General features: G+C 31.1%; 2 protein-coding genes across 2 annotated transcripts; both read right to left on the reverse strand.

Annotated features, from left to right (window-relative positions):
* Positions 1-14333: 14333 nt before the first annotated feature.
* Positions 14334-15809, reverse strand: LOC124895737. The gene is made up of 2 exons (XM_047406167.1): positions 15470-15809; positions 14334-14644 (listed from the first exon to the last, which is right to left on the reverse strand). The coding sequence occupies exons 1-2, from the start codon at positions 15732-15734 to the stop codon at positions 14472-14474; spliced, it is 438 nt and encodes a 145-aa protein (XP_047262123.1). The 5' UTR covers positions 15735-15809; the 3' UTR covers positions 14334-14471.
* A 944-nt stretch (positions 15810-16753) lies between these two features.
* Positions 16754-17668, reverse strand: LOC124895758 (putative glycine-rich cell wall structural protein 1). Its single transcript, XM_047406186.1, has 2 exons — positions 17623-17668; positions 16754-17385 (listed from the first exon to the last, which is right to left on the reverse strand). The coding sequence occupies exons 1-2, from the start codon at positions 17666-17668 to the stop codon at positions 16754-16756; spliced, it is 678 nt and encodes a 225-aa protein (XP_047262142.1).
* Between the last annotated feature and the right edge of the window lie 5211 nt (positions 17669-22879).

A 22879-nucleotide genomic window follows, 5' to 3' on the forward strand; every position in this document is an offset into this window, starting at 1 on the left:
GCTTAGTAGTACCGTTGAGTTGTTAAGAGAAAGGAGACTAGTTATATAGTATATGATGTTCTTAATAGCTAAGTTAAGAGGTTATGGATAGATGATGTTGAACCTTGGTATGATCTTAATTTTCATGGTTTAGAAATATAAGTTTAGAGATGTGATATTAGTAGGCTATGACGGAAGCAGTATGGTTTATTAAAGGTTGAAGATATCCGTGTTAAGTGTTAGAATCTAAGTTTGAAACTTTGAAGATTGAGCAAATAGAAATAAAATTTAAAGCTCTAGATGGTGTAAACTTTGGATGTAGTGATACTCATGAAGACTCTAAGTAAGTGTTCAAGTTATTATGTGATGACTAGTGGGCTATAGAAAGATAGAGTTGTACCTCGGAAGGAATATTGTAAGTAGGTTTTACACTTTCAGGTGTAGTATTTCAGAGTAAGTTTGTTATTTACATGTCTTTTTGTGTTCCAGACTCTAGAGTGCAGTGAGTATAGTTCAGTTTAGAGTATAGAAAAGGGTTCCACATACTTAGAGTGATGGCTTAAAGCTAAGGGGGATATTATAGAGTGAGTAACAAGGTCATACTTCCAAATTATAGTGATGATGAATACTTGTGTAGATGGGAGAAAGTGAATGTGTTATGTTTGGGAAGATTGTTTTATGCTTATTTTATGTAGGTCTATAAATGAAGGATTATTGAGGTGAAGCTTTTTGTGTCTGACTTGGTTAGTTGGGAATATTTTATGTGTGTCTTCCTAATAATTTAATAGTGTAAAGAAGTTGTTATTGATAGAGGTATTAGAGAATATGAGAAAGATGCTCATAAGGATTATAAGCTAAATCAAGTTATTATGGTATTTAAGGGGATAGTATAGTTAAGAGAGTATTTGAGGAAGTGTTGCTAAGTTTTTAAGTAAGAAAATGCATTGCTTAAGGCCTAGTACTTCTAGCCTAACTTATGATTCATAAGTCTATGTTCCATGCTATAGATTTGGGGCAATGTTGTAATTTCCTATTCAGATGTCTTGCTCAGATCTTGCTCGGAGTCCTTTACTCCCTAATATTGTTAGAACTTCCTAAAAGAGTGTTGAAGAAATACCCTATTTGGGTGTGAGCATTTAGTCATGATTTAGTTCGTAAGTACCCCGCGTATCATCTCAGTCTTTTCCTAGGATTTCAACCAAATCAGTATCATTCGGGGACGAACGATCCATAGGGAGGAGATGTTGTAATACCCCAAGTTTTCCTGTCCTAAACCTCTCATTCTTTTTCTCACGAAATCAGATCCAGCCTAAAGTAATGGTTACTCATAAGTTGACGCTATCGTTTATATCTCAACCATATAGCTATTTTCATGAGAATTCATACACTAGAAGAGCAGTTCAGTAGCTCATTATGTTTAAGATTCAGTTATTCAGTTTATTTTAGTTGTGCATGATAGCTTATATCCTCAAATTCCTCAGTATTTTCAGCTTAGCCACATTCGAGGACGAATGTTTCCAAGGGGGAGATATTGTAACACCCCGTAGTTTTTCTAGCTTAAATTCGTTCCTAGAATGTTAAGAAATAGCTTCCAAAATGAAGAATAATTATTTCATATGGAATTTTTCAGATTTAGACCTTCCATTGTGTGGGAAATTAAATAAGTTTTCCATCAATACCAAATTTGCCCAAATCCGATACTCGGTTGAGGAGTTGGAGCATTTTTAAGTTGACAGTGTTCCAAAATAACCACCGTGTTGCGGTGAAGGAAAATTTCATAATTGTCAATTCCAGTGGACCTCCGCGACATTGGCGCATCGCAGAGAGTTCCAAATTCCCAATTGTTAATTTCCAGTGGCGCAACGCGAATGCACCGCATCGTGTCAGAGTGCAAATTCGCACTCGTCATTTTCCAGTAGCTTAACACGATTTCATCGTATTGCAGTGAAGGTTTAATCGGTGTTTTCTTGATCCATAATTCGAATAATTATTCCATGACTTTCATCCTAAGTATGTGGAGATCTTATTAGGTGAATAATATTCATAGAAGTCACTTAGAGCCAAGTGGAGCTAAGAACATTAGATTCATTCAAAGTTTAGTGTTTAATTCTACAAGGGTCAAATTTGAAAGTATATAACTTTTTATCTATGTATAATCTTATATCTTAAGACATACCAAATTGTAGATAATTGAATTAGCTTTCCAACAATACCAATTTCATCTTAATCCAGCACCCAAGCAAAAAGTTATGGCCATTTTCGTGTGAGGAAGTAAGTTGCCGCGATGGTACCGCATCGCGGTGAAGAGCAAAATCGGGATACGGGTTACGAATTTCTGCTTTAAATTAATGAGAGGCAATTGGGTCTTTTCCCCCTCAACCCAGGTCGTAATGTAGCAATGAATAGCCGTCATTGGTGCATTATTTTGCCCCAATTATCCTACTTTACTCCCAAGAACAAACCCTAATCAATTCTCTTCAAGATTCATCCATTCCATCACCTTCACCTTCTATTCAAGAAAACAATCAAGAATTAAGCTTTCTATTCCAAGAAGTTCAGGAAGATCATTCAAGAACAATCCCAAGAACATCAATTTGAGTTATCTTCTTCGAGAAACAAGATTCAAGAATACAAATAGGAATTCAAGTCAAACTTATTCATCAATTCTCTTTCAAAAGAAAACCCTAAAGGTCAAACTTACTCTCCAAGAAATCTAATTTTCCTCATCAATTCTCCAAGATAGTTCAAAATTAATAATTTTCAATTCAAGAACTCTAAGAACTCATCTTCAAAAACATCATAGGAATTCAAGATTCAAGCTTTCTCGTCTAAGATCATCAATTAAAGTATGTGGGATTATGAACAAGGACAATCCTTTCGTTCTTGTGCCCAAAAAATTATTTTAATTCCAATTTTACTAAATTTTATATGATTTCCCATGAAATTCAAGTTAGGGTTTATACCCGTTATTGTTATTCACAAGCTTATGAGATTTCCCGTGATTTAGAAGTTTAATTACATGATTATGTTCATATTTTCATGCATATTTCAGAAATTTCTAAATTTTGAATTAATTTATCAATGTTTACATTATCAAGCATGAACATTATGATATTTTAACATGAGTTTGACGCATGGGTCATTAAGCCCTAATTAAAGATTGTTATTTCAAGGTTGTTTGTGCTACGTGCACCCTATGATAAGATTATTCTCAGATTTTTGATTAAAAATTGAACTTTTGGTCCTAAGCTAAGATAAAGAATCCACATTGTTCATATGACTTGAGATTTAAAGAAAATAAAGAGCATAATTGATTTTCTTGTAGACCCCTGTGCTATTCTGTAGTGGATTTCCTAAGATCTTGAGCATAAGAATAGGAGTAGTATTTAGCACCGATATGGGTATGTTACCAAGGTTTCATGCCCTAGAACTATGTGCCACCATAGGATTAAGATTATTCCCACTTCTACGTGGATGACTAAGATTGTGATAACTTAAGATAAAGGTTCTATTCTGATGGCAAGGGTAGAACAGCTCTCCCTAGCATGGGTAAGACGTTAGACTCCATGAATGCTCACATGGTTTATGTCGGTTAGAAGAACCTCCCAAAAGAAGTCCCCTACTCTTAAAACAGTCTTTTAGTTTAAAGCCTTAAGATAAAAGCATATATTTTGGAAGCCGTGATTTTTTTTAGATTCCTAAAGCCTTAAGATAAAGTGTTTCCCCTATAGACAAAAAATTTTAGAAAATATTAATAGAAAAGCTTTTAGTAAACTAAGTGTAAAGGCTCACAAATTTTAGTCAGATTATGCTTTACAGAAAGATATTAGCTACAGATTTCACATTTCAGATTCCAGATTCAGAAGTGGGCTCCTTTTTACACTTAGACAGTATGATTTACAAACAGAACATTAGTACATCTTTCAGAACTAAATGTTATGATTCACTAGATTTATAAAGTATGATTTACTTCTTATTATTTTAGATTTCAGTATTTCAAATATTCCAGCTTATGTGAGTCATTTACATTTAGCATGCATTGTTTTACAAATTATGATGATGAGATAAGGTTTTACTTATGCATTCACCCCCATATACTCAGTACATCCTCAAAGTACTTATCCACATATACGCCTATGTGCTACATTGTCTCATAATGTAGGTATGAGTTATAGAACGCATACCATATTCAGACAGTTGCAGATTTCAGTCAGCAGATGATGAGTCCTCCTACTTCGGGGACTTTAGTTAGATGTTATTTATATACTTTACTTTCTTAGTCATATGTATTGATTAGTGGTAGTTGGAGTCGCGTCTCAGCTATCTATAGTCAGTATAGTAGAGGCTTCATAGACGTCAGTTAGAGTCAGTTATGTAATTACAGTTCCTCTTTTCAGACTTTATCAGAATGTAAAAGTTGTATCAGTATTGTAATTTCACAGATTCCATCATTTTTATGTTTCCGCGCAGTAAACTCAGTTATTTTATATGTATTTAATCATTTGCTTAACAGTATGACAGTTCATGGGTTAGATTGAGATCACTTGTGGTCCTAAGCACCGTGTGACGTCTCGAGACAGATTTTTGAGGCGGTACAATTAGTAATATGAGATTAGTAGTGTTGAAATTAGAAATACTGGGATTATTTTTTATACAGTATTTGATTTGATGTATTGAATATAATATATATTGTTATATTTAAAAAAGAATATTGTTTGTTTACCAAAATACCCTCGACATATAATACTTTTGTATATTTACTTTACAAAGCTTTATTATTCTTTTTTTAAAATAAAAAAAATCAACAATATAACTATAGGAATAACTTACTTTGGAATTTTAAGATTTAATCATTCACTTGCCAGATTTTTTTTTGTTATCTTTTCTTTATTTGTTCATCATTTGTTTGTTTTTCGCACTTTGTGGTGTATTTAAGTTGGAGGGGGTACGTGTTACTTTTGAATGAGACAATTGAATTGTTGTTAACATAAAATTGTGTTCTGTAAAGTGTTAAATCTAATAAAAAAATATTTTTATTTGTGATATATTCTATTTACAAAATGAAAGCTTTATGAAACCACGCAATTTATTTTCGAGCTTTGACCAGTAAGTATTTTTTAAGTTAATGGAATAGTTTTTTTTATGACTAAAATTATTTGGAGGGATATAATCATCTTGAAAATTAGACGAAATAACTCACATTGAATAAATTAAAAAATATTTAGAAAACATTTCAAAGAATTTGAGGCATTTTTGTCTTTATTCATATTTATCCACTGATTGTAATCCATGGATTACTAATCCCACCTAATTGGGTGTATTAGTTATACACCCTATGATATCATGCAGGGTGTATAACTAATCCATGTATTAGTTATACATTGCTCCTTATTTGGTGCCAAACAATGTATTAATTTATCTCACATTTTAATACATGAATTAAAAAAACTAATTCCCCCTATCAAACGGCTCCTTAATTATATTATTGGGGAACAATGGTAAAATAATAATAATAACAATATTATTTAACTTTTAACACAGTACTAATATAACAATAATAATAATAGCAGTATAATAACATAACAGCGTATAATACTACTACTATTAAAATAATAACATTATAATAGTAATATAATTTCTTATTGACAAATTAAAGGTACTGAATATTAAATAAATATTACTGCAATATTAATTTAAGTGATATATTAATTATACATGAGTCGTGCTAGGCACTGTTCTAAGAAACTATTTCAGCAGTGTAAAATATTTCTCTACGATTAAATAAGCACTTCCCTGATTAATTAGAGGATATTCTAAGTTAAGTCTTCCCTAATTAACCAGAGTATAGAGAAATCAACAAAATTATTAATACAAATACCAACAAGTTAATTTAGAAAATGATATAACTAATTCAAATAGAGCCCTTTTAATTAAACATATAATATAGCGAAGGAGTGAAAGAAATGAGAAAATAGAAGAGTAAGAAAATATGAAAGTTTTGTTACTGCATTATGGCAAAGAATGTTGCCTATTTATAGTGATTTAAAAGGCTCAACAAGTTGACAAGTGTCCATGTAGTTGTCTAGCTATCTCCATGCAAAATGACAAGTAGCAAGACAAGTGTTAAAAGACATGCATGCATGTTGCCAAGTTTCTTCCACTTTGCCATTTCTCCAAGTAACATATACACATTAATGACATAGCTTTTTCAATATATTTTTAAATATAATTTATTTATGAAATAAATACTTTTTTTCCTACAATCTCCACATTATTTCAAAATAATTTATAGAAAAAAGAGTTTTAACTTGCTGGATTTGTATGGATAAAATGCAGTTGGTTTGGTGTCTTCTGGACTATGAACCAAACTTAGTCCAATAAAATTTAACTTAGAGAATTATCGGTGAAATATAATATTTCTATGAACCGAATAACTCTTGTTGTAAGCCAGAAACTTTATCAATCACATTTTGACCGTAATTTTATTGTTCAACGCGGTTTTATGCCAATAGACCATGCGCGTGCCTGGTATTTATGAGAGCTCTAGAGAATAAGGCTAAAAGTCACATAGGAATGGCCTCATTCCACTTCTCATATAGGAGAATTCATCAAGTGTACATTGCTTTAAATACACCATCCATAAGGACTATGAATTTATAAAGAGTTTGTAACTCATCCCTCAATTTTAGTATCAGTTCAAGCACTCTCAATAAGTGCATAGAGTCAATATCGATTTTTTATTACCCATATGAACCTACTTCATGGGATCTCCAATCACATAGGTTGGGTTACCATCTCTATTGATAATCATATTGGCCTTAACCCCTATTTATTTTCAGGTTTGAAGAATTAATTTTCTTTCCATAGGTTTAGTCAGTGAATCGGCTGAATTCAACTCTGACTTCACATAATCAATGAGAATTATTCCATCTCTCAGCAGTTGCTTAACAACATCATGCCTCAATTTCATATGTCTACTCTTACAACTGTAAGATTTATTTTTCACAATAGCAATTGTGGCTTGACATTCACAATGTATATACACAGGAGGCACCAGATTATCCTTTTTTAAAGGAATATTATACAATAGATCATCTTTTTAAAAGGTCTATGATGCAACGGATCATTCTTTTTTAAAAGGGTTGTGAGGCAACAGATCATCCTTTTTAAAAAGGATATTCGCTAAGAAATTTTTTAGCCATTTAGCCTCAATACTAGCTAACTCCAGAGCTACACATTCTGATTCCATAGTTGATCTATCAATGATTATTTGCTTAGCTGATCTCCATGATACTGCACCACCACCTATAACATGAACACATAACCACTAGTGTATTTTGTCTCATCTGAGAGATCCAATTTGCATCACAATTTCCTTTTAAAGTAGAAGGAAATCCACTATATATAATATCATAATTTATGGTTCCTTTTAAATATTTCACTAATCTCATTAATGCAGACCAATGCTCTTTAATTGGGTTATGAGTATATCTACTCAATCTACACACAGCATATACTATATCAGGCCTGATAAAATTCATCAAATACATTAGACTCCTAATTATTTAGGCATATTTAGACTGGGCAACTGGTTCACCATGATTCTTTTTCAATTTAAAATTAGCATCATAAGAAGTGGCTACAGGAGTTACCTCCCAACATTCAAATTTCTTAAGAAGTCTTTCCACATAATGTTCTTGTGACAACATTATACCATCTTCACTCCTTGTAACTTTAATTCCTAATATCATATTCACTTCACCCAGATCTTTCATATCAAAGTTAGTTGACAAAAATAATTTGGTACATTCCACAATATTTAAACAAGTACCAAATATAAGCATGTCATCAACATATAAGCAAATTATCACATAATCATCGTCTACCACTTTTGTATAAACACATTAATCCACCTCAACAGAAGAAAAGTTGTCTTCGATTAAGAATTGATCAAATTTCTCATGTCACTGTTTAGGACCTTGTTTAAGGCCATAAAGATATTTAATTAATTTACAAACTTTATTTTCTTTTCCAAAAATTACACATCCTTCAGGTTGAACCATATAAATTTCTTCTTCTAAATCTCCATTTAATAAATCTGTTTTTACATCCATTTGATGGATAAAAAGCTTATGAATTGATGTCAAAGAAATTAATATTTGAATAGAAGAAACTATTGTTACTAGTGCAAATGTATCAAAATAATCAATATTTTATTTTTGAAAAAATCCTATAACTACTAACCGAGCTTTATATTTACCTATCGATCCATCCGGATTAAATTTCTTTTTGAAAATCCATTTACAACCAATTGGTTTTGCACCAGGAGGTAAATTAGTTAAAACCCATGTATTATTTTTCATGATTGAATCAAGTTCAATTTTTATTGGCTCTTTCCAAAATTTAGCATCAGAAGAAGGTATAACTTCAAAATAATGTGATGGTTCATTACCAACAAGAAAAGTTTGAAAATCATTTTCATAAGAAAAATATTCTTTTCTAGGCCTTTTAATCCTCTCAGTTCCTCAATATTAGAGGTAGATTCGTTTTCTCTTTCAAAAGGTGCATGAAAGATTTCATCACTTAGTGGAAAATACGTTCAACGAATTCAGCATTTTTTGTCTCAATTATAGTATTGCTATCAAGTACATCACTTTTCAATACAAGAAATCTATATGCAACACTATGTTCAGCATATCCAATAAGCATGCAATCAGCAATTTTAGAACCTATTTTTCTCTTTTTAGGCTCAGGAAGAAGAACTTTAGCAAGGCAACCCTAAACTTTTAAATATTTCAAATTAGGTTTATAACTTTTCCACAATTCATAAGGAGTCTTGCCAGTTCTTTTATGAGGAATTCTATTTTGTAAATGACATGCGGATAAAATAGCTTTACCCCACAAATTATCAGGTGCATTAGAACTAATTAACATTGAGTTCATCATTTCTTTCAATGCCCTAGTTTTTCTCTCAGCTACACCATTAGACTCAGGAGAATAAGGCGGAGTTACTTCATGAATAATTCCTTCTTTCCACAAAAAGCATTTAAAATACATATTTTTCACCTCTATCAGATCTAATTTTTTTTATTTCCTACTAAGTTGATTTTTCAACTTCAGTTTTATAAGAAATGAAAGCATCAAATGCATCATCTTTATTTCTAAATAAATATAACTTAGTGAATCTAGAAAAATCATCAATAAAAGTTACATAACATCTTTTTCCACCTCTAGTCATAGTCTGTTTTAAATCACTCAAGTCAGTGTGAATCAAAGATAATAATTCAGTTTCTCTATTAACTGAAAAACATGTCTTTTTAGTAATTTTAACTTCAGCACATATTTTACTTTTATCAAAATTATTTGAGTTTAAACCAGAATTAAACCAAGTGATTTCATATTCTTTATATAAGAGAAATTAACATGTCCTAATCTACCATGCCATAAAAAAATAGACTCAGTCAAATATGTAAAAGTAAATAAATTTTTAGAAATATCATTATGAGTTTTAAGAATAAATAATTCATGATTACAACGTTCATTTTCAATAATAATGTTATTTTTAGTTAATATGACCTCATTGTTTTCAAATATAACTTTTATTCCAACTTATCCTAATAATGCCACAAAAATCAAATTAATTCTGGTATTAGGAACATGCAGTACATTACTCAATGCCAAATTTTTACCAGATGTGAGTTTGAGAAGAACTTTACCTTTTCTAAGAACTTGAATAGTTCTCGAGGTCTCAAGATAAACAATTTCTTCTTCTTTTTCAACTTGGGTGTATGATACAAAATTATTTTTATTTATATAAATGTGCCTAGTAGCACCAGAGTCTACCACCCAATTTCTCATGTTGGTCTTAGTATTCATTTCTGAAATAACCGCAATGGTTATATCATCCGTTTCAATCAAATTTATTTTTAACTCAGCGGGATTGTCATTTCTTTCATATATTCTCTTGCATTGAGATGCATCTTCTATGAAGATTTTATTATTAGCATTAGATGTATAACCAAGTGTATTTTCATATCTGTATTCTGCAGTACCATAGTCTTCTGACAAACTAACTGGAATGGAAGCAGCCAAAGCAACACCAGCATTAGTATTATCAACGGTTTTAGGACCAATATTATATGGATTAGTTTCTTAGATTGTTGGGGAACAATGATAAAATAATAATAACAATATTATTTAAATTTTAACAATATAACAATAATAATATTAGTAGTATAATAACATAACAGCGATAATAATACTACTACTAAAATAATAATATTATAACAATAATATAATTTCTTATTGACAAATTAAAGGTACTGATATTAAATAAATATTACTGTGATATTATTTTAAGTGATATATTAATTATACTTGAATCGTGCTAAGCACTGTCCTAAGAAACTATTTCAGCAGTGTAAAATATTTTCCCAAGATTAAACAAGCATTTTACTGATTAATTAGAGGATATTTTTAGTTAAATAAATCTTCCCTAATTAACCAGAGGATACAGAAATCAACAAAATTATTAATACAAATACCAACAAGTTAATTTAGAAAATGATATAACTAATTCAAATAGAGCCCTTTTAATTAAACATATAATATAAAGGAGGAGTGAAAGAAATGAGAAAATGAAAGAGTAAGAAAATTAAGAAAATATTAAAGTTTTGTTACTGCGTTATGACAAAGAATGTTGCCTATTTATAGTGAAAGAAATGAGAAAATGGAAGAGTAAGAAAATCAAAAAAAATATGAAAGTTTTATTACTGCATTATGTCAAAGAATATTGCCTATTTATAGTGATTTAAAAGGTTCAATAAGTTGACAAGTGTCCATATACTTGTCTAGCTATCTCCATGCAAAATGACAAGTGTCAAAAGACATGCATGCATGTTGCCAAGTTTCTTCCACTTTGTCATTTTTCCAAGTAACATATACATATTAATGACATGGCTTTTTCAATATATTTTTAAATATAAATTATTTTTAAAATAAATACTTTTTTTCCTACAGATATCGATTAAAATCTCTCACTCCTCTCCCAAACTCCAATACTATGTCTTAAAAGAGTGATCAATGCTAGAGTTTCACTTCAAAAGTTCTTTCGTAAATTTCTTCTTCAAGGTATGTAAAGTTGTTCAACTTCATAATTCCTTCAGTTATAACCTCCTTATATCCATTTACGTGTCCTTTTGATAATCTAGGGTTATAGCCATATCTTATCTTAAGTTAGTTATTCAACTCATCAATTGTATTCAAGAAGACAAGAATGCTAATCACTTTGGTTCTTGTCCCATTCGATTGACCTAGTATATGAACTTTTTTTTCTTATAAAATTGAGCAAATCATAAACCCTACGAAATCACGAAATGTTATGATCCCTTTTGAGACAGTATAAAGTTTATGAATTTAATGGTAAATCGATTTTGAAAGTTCCAACACATGAAGTTCCATTTTCATAAAAAAAAAAAACCTTTTGTTTGTTTTCAAGGAAGCATTTTGTACTAATTTTCATAAATTGTCTAAGTACTATAATATTCCCGCAACATTCATAGAGTTTCTTTATATTATGAACTCATGAATTTATTAGTATGATATGAGGGTACTAACTTTATATGAAGCTTTAAAAATCTATTAGATGGTTGTTGGGTTGAACATGAATATAATATGGGCTTAGAGAATCAGATGGTTAATCGAGAAAGTGTGAGTCAAAGGGATTTACTATTCAATACATTTTGCGACGTAGGTATGGTTTGTTAAGTAATTTGAATGACTTCTCATAATCCCTCAATGAGGATGGTTTGGAATGACTTGACGCTGTTATATACATAAGGGTACAAATTCATGCGGCATACATGTTGGAGCTTAGTCGATCAGGTTTTGATCAGACCGACATAGCCCATGGTATCCAAAGTATTGTTGTTCCATCTACTCCTTCATTTCTTTCTTTCTTATCTTTCTCAAAATAATACTACTAATTGTCTAATCTACTGCTCCTAAATTCTGATTGAAATTATTTTTCAACTGTTTAGACCCTCATTTGTATTTCCTAAGATCCACCCTCCTAAACCCTCTATAATTCAAATCTCCAGATAATATTTTTGTTTCTTTAGCTGGTGAAGGTTATCCATACATTTTGGTTATGAAAATAGTACTAGTATTAATTTTTTTGTTTGTCTTGATATTATATTTATTAATCGGGGAAATCCAAAAGTTAAACTTGACGTGTTCAACATACTCTGTCAGTCTTATTTCATCAATCATTTTAGATCTTTTCATGCTTGCTAAGAAAATGATAAATACAAGGTATAATTTACTTGACTATGATTACTTTATAATGGTTGACTGATTTTTTCCTTTTAAGTATTGTGCATAATTCTGTAATGTTAAGGATATACTTTGAAAACTTTTGTCGATTTTGTTCCTGAATTCCTAAAGCGATAATGATTTTTAGATAATTATTTTAATCTAAGACGGTAGTTAAAAAGGGACAGAAGGAGTATAAATTTCTTAGAAATTATGGGTTCAATGTTTGTTGAAATTTTGGTGAATTTTCAAGTATATATTTCTAGACTAGCTTAGTTGAATCTAGTAAATGTGAGCTACATATATCTACTTTGATACCATGTTGAATTAAGCAAATCACCTCATTTAAAGTTTAGATTAGACAATTTAGGTACTTGTTATGAACCAATTGTCCCATATTGAAAAAATAGAGAAATGCTAAGGGGATTATAAGCCAAATAGGTTCTCTCACCTACTAAACTAGTCTTTTGGGTTGGGCTCTCCCTTTGATTTATAACATTGATGCTTTCATTGAGAGTGTCACGCGTTGGGTCGTGACTCAGAGTGATGGCCTGGACCCAAGAGGGGTGCCAGTCATGACCAACTGGGCATAGCCATGACCAACGAGGATCGATCCACGTGTGGAGCTATGCGCCAGGAGTGGTGGCCTATGCGCCAGGAGTGGTGGCCTGGACCTAAGAAGGGTGCTCTAGCCGTGAGCAACTGGGCTCAGCCGTGACCAACGAGGTCGTTGGTGTTCTCAAGCGGAGGCGATTGTTATGAACCAATTATCCCACATTGGAAAAATAGAGAAATGCTAAAGGGATTTTAAGCCAAATGGGTTCTCCCACCTATTAAACTAGTCTTTTGGGTTGGGCTCTCCCATTTGATTTATAACATTGGATTGTTATGAACCAATTGTCCCACATTGGAAAAATAGAGAAATGTTAAGGGGATTATAAGCCAAATGGGTTCTCCCACCTATTAGACTAGTCTTTTGAGTTGGGCTCTCCCGTTTGGTTTATAACAGTACTCAACATTTCTGCTCTTGAAATTGTGAAAGATGCAAGATTCACTAAGTTGTTTTATTTGTTATAATGATGATGTGAGAATTCATATGATCGACCAAATAGGTTGACCAACATAGTTGGTAAGTTACTAACATTCCCATTCGAGGTGGGCATTCAAGTAGGTTGTTTGATCTGGAATATTTGGTGAGTTAATCTTGATTTTGTACAATTTGAGTAAGTGACAATGTTCTTTCTTTTTTTCGGGAATAGAACCATCAATCATAAAGTAACTCTTGTTCCTGTTAATATTTTTGCTAGAATTCAACTCATATTCATGTAAGCAATTCATGATCAACTTAAAGAGTGTTAATCTTACCAGAACAGAATATAAGAATATCGTCATTGGCCAAGTGATTAATTTGAGGACCTTGTTTTTGCATATATCATCGACTGCAACTCAAGGGCGACAATCAAATGATGTAAATCTAACTGCAAAGTGCTTATTTATATTATTTTATATCACTTATTTAATAAATATGTAATTTCTTGAAGAAAATATTCACATTAATAGTTAAATTTAACATTTAAGTAATTATCATACTTTATCATTTTCTTATTTGATTGTTTGAATTGTTATTGTAGCTTGTGAAGAAGTGACGAAAGAATCAAGATTGACAAGGACTTGAATACTTATTTTCTTTTGTAAAAGTATGTTTGAGTTAAATGATGTTTTATAGTTTTAAATAATTTTGTTGAACCTTTGTTAACTCTATTCTCTAATATATTACATAATTTAAAATATTTTGCTATAATTTTATAAAATTTATATCATTCCTCAACTACATTTATGAATTACTTGCTATAATTTTTTAAATTTGTAGCAAAATATTAACTTTTAATAAAACTTTTATCAAACAGGAATCATTTTCTCTAAGGTTGCTTCTTTCCATGAAACTATAAAACTTTTACATTTCTGCTAGTTTTATTTTGTTTTTAAATAAAACTTTTATCAATGTATTGGCCTTGTAAATCATCACTCTAAACAAGCGAAAGTCAAAAAATAAGTGGTATTTCTTCATTGATGTAATATATAAATTTGAACCCTTCTAAAGGTAATACATAGACATAATGAAACTTTCATGTTGGTGTGATTATCAACAACTTAGTATCAAAAACAATTTCATGGAGAAATTATTTTTCGATATAGGACTTTTGGAGACTTTGACCTTGCTTTATCAAATCGACATCGCTCAAATCTAGGGGTAAATTAGTAATTTCTGTGCCATCAGGGTCGAGATCTCCTTCAAGTGGCAATCCTTCTATTGTTGTAGCAATAATTTCCCCTTTTAATGGTGCATCAACGTCTGTTTTACAAATAATTAAGAGACAAGTTTGTTTAGTTGATTAATTAATTAATAATTAAAAACACAGCCACAGTTTTTCATAATTAGAGAGAAATGCATAAGTTGTAGGTTAAATTCACTTATTTAATTGATTTTTTAAATAATGACAAAAAGTCGAGAAACTATTTCTTTTTACATAAAATATATATATATCACTACAAGAAAAAACAAGAATTATCATAGACCCATTTGACTTTGTAACAGATTTATGACAATTCTCAATTGTCAGATAATCGCTCATCGTAAAATATTTAGGATGGAATAATAACATTGTCACAAATATTTGTGATAAATTTCATAAATGATCACTTAGCCATAACTTCTTCTTCTTCGTTTTTTAACTGAAGTTGCATTATTATGTTTTCGAACATTAAAATCACAAATATATGAACAGAAAAGTCACAATTGCTGGAAAATTCAAAACCTTCCAATGAGTGAATAATCACAAAAAAAATAATTCATTCACCGTAAGAAAGCACGTACATTATAAAATTTTCATTCATCTAAATATAGGTTTCTCTGATAATTAATTACGGCTTTCGTTAGTATGGTGAAAGATTTATGATGTTTCTGTTAGAAAACATCATTGTATAACTTAATGAATAAAAAAAATCTTAAATATACAATCATTTATGAAATTTACCCTTCTTTTAACCGAAAATGTCTAAAAAGATCTGGGATTCGATACTGAATCAATCCTTAACTTCGTCTGAACTTAAACAATCATAAAAAAAGCTAAAAACAAAGGAGAAAATAGAATATGTACATAGAACTAAGTTATGTTACCTGGATTAGACACAAACCATAAGATAAATACACATAATAATAAGACAAGTGGTATAATATGAACAGCATTTGCTGCAAATTTGGCATGAGATTTTTCCTTTTTAGCAATATCAGAGAGAGGTTCATATATTGGTAATAATCCATTGGCTTCTAAAGACAATGTTCTTAGTGCTGGAGGCACTTTTTGTGATGAAATAGAAGATGATGAATAATAACTCGTGGAATAATCGTCTGAGAATCGATTTGTGCTTGATGATCTATGCATGTTTTAGTTTTTTTTTTTTTTTTTTTGCGCAATAAGCTATAGTTTCCCTTTTAATTCGAATATGTTGATTTTGAGATGACTAAATATCGGAGAAGCGAAAGAGGAAAAAAAAGTGAGAGAGTAAAGAAAGGCGAAAGCAATGAATTAGGATCTTGAGTGGAGGACAAGTTCTTTATATATTTATATAATCAGGTTATTTATTAATTACGATTTAACATATATATATATATATATATATATATATATATATATATATATCATAAAATTAATTAAGTTAATTCTTTACTTTTGTTGTTGTTATAAGAATTAAACTATAACCTTATATTACATGTGAATAACTTTTAGGTAATCTAATTGTGTAAAAATTGTTTAACCTGTCGATCTATATAAGTTAAACATGTTAGGTAACTATAGGAAATTTTTTTGATAAAAATATTACTTTAATATGTAGTTTAATAAATAAAAATGATAATTAATATGTTAGTATAAATTAATATTCAGCTATTAGTGTAAGAAAAAAGTTACATTGTCATCATATATAACTTAAATTCAATCTTAAATTACTAACAAAAAATTTGAGATTATGACCATCAATATTGATATGGTAACAAAATAGAATATTTTTAATTATTGGCTAAACTATTTTTTTATCCATGTAATTGTATAATTTGTAGGAGTCCTCGATATATTGATTATACATACGGTGTACACCAAGTATATCATCGACAACGACAAACTATACTATTAGATGGGTAAAACTCTTTTTGATTATATACACGACATATGTTTGCGACGTACTAGAATTAAGTAGTTTCGTTATGTCTTAGAATACAAACTCAAAATGTTATGCAAACATTTATTATGAATATATTATTCATTATATTCATTTACTATATTCTCATGGTATAGTATACAAGACATATCAGACTCTATTATAACACGTACATTAAAGTTCATAATACTCTTTATATTTGTAAACAAATAACATGTTGTAAGTAGTACATGACCAATATGTTTTATTAGCCACAATGATCTCTCTCATTTGAAATTGATGGCGTGGGGTCGCTACTATAGCCAGCTGAGCGACCATCATCACCACCACTATCACCATGACCATCAGAACCATATCCATTGCCAGTACTAGACCCGCTCCCAGACCCAAAACCATACCCCCAACCTCGACCAAATCCATTAGGAGACCTACTTGAGCCAGAACCATAACCCCATCCTCCTCTGGGGCTAGAACCCCAACCCCAGTTATAATCCCAGTTAGGTCCATGAGCTACACCAGTTTCTCCACTAGGGGATGAAAATGTTTCTGGCGAAGGCATCTCTCTTCCTCTTAAGCTACCACCATTACCACTTCCAGCTCCATAACCACCACCACCACCACCACTACCAGCACTAAAGCCATAACCAGTACCAGACTCTGTACTCCCAGACCCAAAATCAAAACCCCAACCTCGACCTAACCCATTAGGAGACCTACCTGAGCCAGAGCCATAACCCCATCCTCCTCCAGGGCTAGAACCCCAACCCCAGTTGTAATTCCAATTAGGTCCATGTGCTGCACCACTTCCACTACCACTAGGGGATGAGAATGTTTCCAATGAGGTCATCTCCCTTTCGTCTCCACCACCGTTGTTGAAGGCTAGATAATGAGGTGAGATCAAGAAAATGATCAAAAGACTGAAATGAAAAGTGTTATTTTGCACTATCATGCTAGCAATATTAGTGAACTCTTCTTGTTTTTTTGTTGTTGGTCCAAATTGTGTCTTTTAAGGTTTATGCATGGGATAGTGGACATTTATTTATTTATGGACCCGTGACGCTAAAGAAGCCCGTGGACCTTATAGATGCACTTGTCGAGAAGAAAGATAATGTGCACCTTCCACCCATGATTTGCACAACCGTCCCTCCCTAGCCTTTTCCATTTATAATTTAGTTTAAGCAAAAAATTATATAAATTTCAGCCTTTTCGAGCTAATTACTTTCTATTCTAATTTTCTACAAAATTACTAAAATATTAGATTTAGTTCACACATATATATCGCATTTTTCTGAATACATCACTTAATTTTACATGGATAAATCACATTTCACACGAATACAACATATTCTTCTACATCATATTCTTGTTAGTAGTGTATATAACTTTTTAACTTCTTTACTTTAAATTATTGGGTAAGATAGATCCGTGTATATGATACATGGATAGGAAGAATAGAGACATCTGATATATGTTTGTAATGAGAGAATGGTGGATCACTAACTGGCCACCTTATTTGTTAGGCGGCTATTATTTTGAATTTGCACCAAATAGACTCATTGTGCGGGTGAAATAATCGCTTTCAAGATATTCTTCACTTTTTTAATTTGAATTTGAGATCTTCGATTAAGAATGACGAGATTTGAGCAATCCATCATGCACATCTCGAATCTCAGGATGGTCTTTTGATTTTGCCTATTTTTGGACTACTAATGAATTTGCATCATATATAGATTGTGGGGCTTAATGCCCGTTGACTAAATATTTTTCATTTTCAAGATTTGAATTCACAATCTTTGATTAAGGACGAAAACATTTCATGCATCTATCAACACATCTCGCGCTACTCGTTATGGTCCTTTTTCCTACTTGTTGGATTACTAATTTGAATTTGTATTGAATAGACTCATTCAACGGAGAAAACGCTTATTAACAAAATATTATTCATTTAAAATCTGAATTTGAAACTTTTTAATTAAGGGTAGAATGCACACATTTTGGTGTGATCCTTTTGACTTATATGTCCAACCCACTATATGCACCACTTTCTAAGGTGCAAATAATAGCACTCATCACTTGGATTAAAACACTTTTAACTTTGTGTAGTTGGATAAAATTTCGACCTAAAAATTCACACACGTGTCATGAAAAGATCCAAAGAGAAAACAAAAGACTTGTTGAATTATTTTTTTATGAAAGAGATTTAGGAACTTGCCAAGTGCACATTGTCTCTTGATAATATATGATCAGTTGGATGGATATTCATGGGATATCAATGATGTTATTCGTCGATCAATCAAATATTTCAAATTGTAGTTGGTTGTTAAGTACTTCAAGACGAAATAATTTAAGACAGGCTTTTCAAAGACAAATTTAGTGGTTGGTGGCATATAAAGTTTAGGGGAAGTTGGCAAATATCCCATTCAATTTTGTAATTTAGAGTGCCCCTGGTTAAAAAAAAAAAGGGTGCATATTTATCATTTTTGTTCACAAATGTACCATTCAAAATACCTTTAAGCATGGCTTTAAAAGATGTATAGATCACATAAATCCCCTCCCAAGACAAAGTAATTACATAAAATCCCTTAAGGCCTTCTCTCTTTCGGATTTTAAAAATATACCCATACATTAGTATGTCCCTTATACATAAGTTGAATGTATGATAAAACTGTTAATCCTAAATTTAAGATAATAAATAAGATATTATCTTTATATTCCTTAATTATAGCCATTAATTAGCTAATATTATATAGTGTATGAGTAATTATAGTAACTGGAAGTTAATTCAAATATTTTGTTAAACCTCACAATAAAAGCATTTCTCTGTATATTTACGCTAAGGGAAAAAAAGAATCTTATACTGCGTTCTTCATTTCTGTAGAAAATAAATATGAACATCCTCATTTTATTACGTCATTCGGGTATTTGGGAGTCGCAAATTAATCATTTCGATGGTTTTTGGGTGTTAGTCCCTGGATTTGATCGAATTTTGGGAGGAAGTGGTCGGATTACGTGATGTCGAGGTAATTCCGATTAAAACTTCACCGAAAAAACTCGATCGGATCTGAGTTTACCTTTTCGTTTACTATTTGTTTCCTTTAATATTTTTCACTCACTTTTCCACTATTTCCTCTCGCCTTTCCTCTGTTTCACTCTATTTTTCTCTATCTGTGTGAGTGTGTAGATCACTGTGTGTATATCCCTGTGTGTGAGTGTTGTGTATCGTTGAGAGTGTGTGTGTGCTTGTTTCTATGGGAAAAAGAGGGAAAATTTTGAAGGGCTAGGAGAGGGGCGCATGGGAAAGGGGGTTGGGTTGGTGGGGTGAATTTTTCAATATTCATTCGGTAATGGCAAAATATGTGATATCGAATGGCTTCAACACCTTTGCTAAACAATCTAACAAACAAAGGTATGAACAAAATATTATCTTAATTTGTTGAAGGTTTAATGTATGTTTTTTTTTTTTTGTAATAGGTGTTTTGATGGAATTGTTGTTTGGACGCTGTTATCTGTTTGTTGAAAGACGTATAAATAATGTAAAATATGTACTTATACATTAGAACAAATGAATAATGAAACCGTAACAGGGACAATTCAGCATTTTAATTAAAATTAGGAATTTTATATCTATATTAATACATTGACTACCTGTTTATATTTGATGCATCTATATACTGCATTGTCGTAACAAAAGATGCAAATAGGTCCTCAAGGCGTCTTGTATGAATCATTCGGAACATCTGTATTAAATAATTTATTTCTAACAGGTTAAAGGAGTTGGTAGTTATCTTTACTGTGTATATGAATCAGGAAGGAGGTACATTATTGATAGTGATCATGGTACATGCAACTGTGGTCGATATCAAATTGATGAAATACCCTGTCCACACGCAATTGCCGTATTCAAAAGTAAAAATATTGATGTAAAAGATTATGGTTGTTACTGCTAAGAATTGTACAGGTCAAACACCATTGTCAAGACGTATGAACTTTCGATAGTTCCAATGCCAGACATGAAGGATTGAAATGTGCAGGTCACAACCGAAGAACGTGCGATTTCTTCCCAAAGAAAACGTGACGAAGATAATTGGTTTATCTATATGTTGATGCTTAGTTTGGTTTTTCTTGAATAATCATTTTACTTAGATTATGTTGACACACTTGTATAATTTTGAATTATGTTTTAATTATTAGTTGAAGTTTACTTCTTAATAAGTGTTTGACATTTTCATAACAATGTTCTACAATATACATAGATCAAATTGTATTGCTTTATTTATTACCTTTATAACTGACCACATGTACAGTTTTATGTTTGGAACAATAAAATTAAAAGACACACTCATGTGTCGTATTTTATTCAAATTTTAGTTGACATTCAATAATGTGTTATGTGTATGATAATGTATTATACTTAAGTATATATGTATGATATAAATTGTTTTTGGTATAACTTACTCTTATTTGCGTACTAATCATACATTTAATATTGAAAACAATCATAAAGTAAAAAACGTAAAATACGACAACGGTATGTAATTAATTTATGATATAGTTTTATACTTTAGTAATACGTATGATGTTAAATTTTCATTATTTTCTATTAAGTAAGAAACTTTTAACAATTTGTATGATGTTATGTAATACATAACTCTAAATGTATGAATTACATGTTCAATGTATTATTAACTTATAAAAGAATTTACATACTGAAAATAATACGATGCGTTACATTATACATAGATCATATTGCATTGCCTTATCTATTACCTTTATAACTGGTCACATGTACAATTTTATGTTTAAACAACAACGAATGTATTACGAATGTATAATATATTGTTATACATTCGAACGAATTTATGATGAAATCGTAACAGCCCCAAGATGGCAGTACTAAATAAACGTAGCTTGTGAAAAATTAATGATTTCCCAAGAGGTTAAAAAAAAGTATATGTTATGCATTTAAACTCAAGTATATTGTCAACTTCAATTACAAGAGTCATAAAAGGAGGAAACTAATTACATATATCAAAAGAAGTTAGATCAATAATAATATACCTGTATATGAATTTCAACAAAAAGAAATGAGTGCTTTAAAACTTTAGTCCTAACACCAAAAAATTGATTAAGAAATTTCAATTTTCTAACCAAGAGCCAGACTGAGTGTATTAACTATCAAAATTCACCCAGTCTTCACATATTAATATTTTTTCCAGAGTTTCTACTACAAGAATATTTACAGTAGTTGCTGTATAGCCCTGAAGATCACCTTTCAATAATTACAGCTCTGGATTTTCTACCATTTGATCATTTTCGCGATGAAATTATGCCATTATAACATTCATATTTTCTTTTGCATGAGCCATTACTTAGATCTCTATAGCTTCTAGCAAACTTGACAATATTTGTTACAATGGCATGTACCATGACTTCACTTTTAGGAATCATAATGACCTTCTTCTAAATAACTGCAGTGTGTCCGCAACTAGGATCCATAATAGCACTGTCTCTTAGATTCTGTAAGATGGAGTCTTTATCATCTCTAAACTCATCTGCTGACATCTGCGCGGTAAAATCAAATGTTATAATCACCCTTCAAAACAATCAGAACAACAACAACAACTACTTAACCAGTGTGATCCCGTAAGTGAGATTTCGAATGGTGAAATATACGCAAACCTTACAAAGGTTGTTTGTAATCGCCCCTTGGGACAATCAGTACCACATACTTTAGTGTGATCCCATTAGGGGTGTTGTTATACACAGACTTTACGGAGGTTGTTTCTAATAAGAAACTCGACTCAAGAAAAGCCTTTGCAGAATAAGCAACATTTTTCATAAACAAGCAGAGACTAGTCACATAACATAATAATAAGATGAAAGACAAATTATCTAATAGATTCGATTAAAGGGTCAGAGAAGATGCAGGGTCATCTTATCGAGGATGATCAGATCAATTGTTCTTGTGATGCCCACAAGAGAGTCAAAGAGGAGGACAGTCTCAAGGATAACAAGATTTTGAACAAGGAATGCATATGACAGTTTAGGTCAACCCACATAGGAAAGAGAGAAAACAGTGAAGTGATATAAAGACAATATACGTACACATGGTATGCACCTAGATGATCACATAGCTCAAGGGACAAATGTAATGCATGTCATGGTTTTGGGCTGTGACAATTCTTTACTGAAAAATATCAAGAACTAGACTACAAGTCCTGAATTTGTTGTTGGGATATTATATAAAATATTATCCAATCATATTTCTCATACGTCTCCAACTTCTGGTTTCGCAACTTATTTGATCAGTAATCAAAAAAGATTTCCATTAACTACAACAGCCAAGCATTAAGATAGCGCTGGGCAACATAAA

Source organism: Capsicum annuum, unplaced genomic scaffold (genome assembly GCF_002878395.1).
Source record: "Capsicum annuum cultivar UCD-10X-F1 unplaced genomic scaffold, UCD10Xv1.1 ctg995, whole genome shotgun sequence".
NCBI classification, from domain to species: Eukaryota; Viridiplantae; Streptophyta; class Magnoliopsida; order Solanales; family Solanaceae; genus Capsicum; species Capsicum annuum.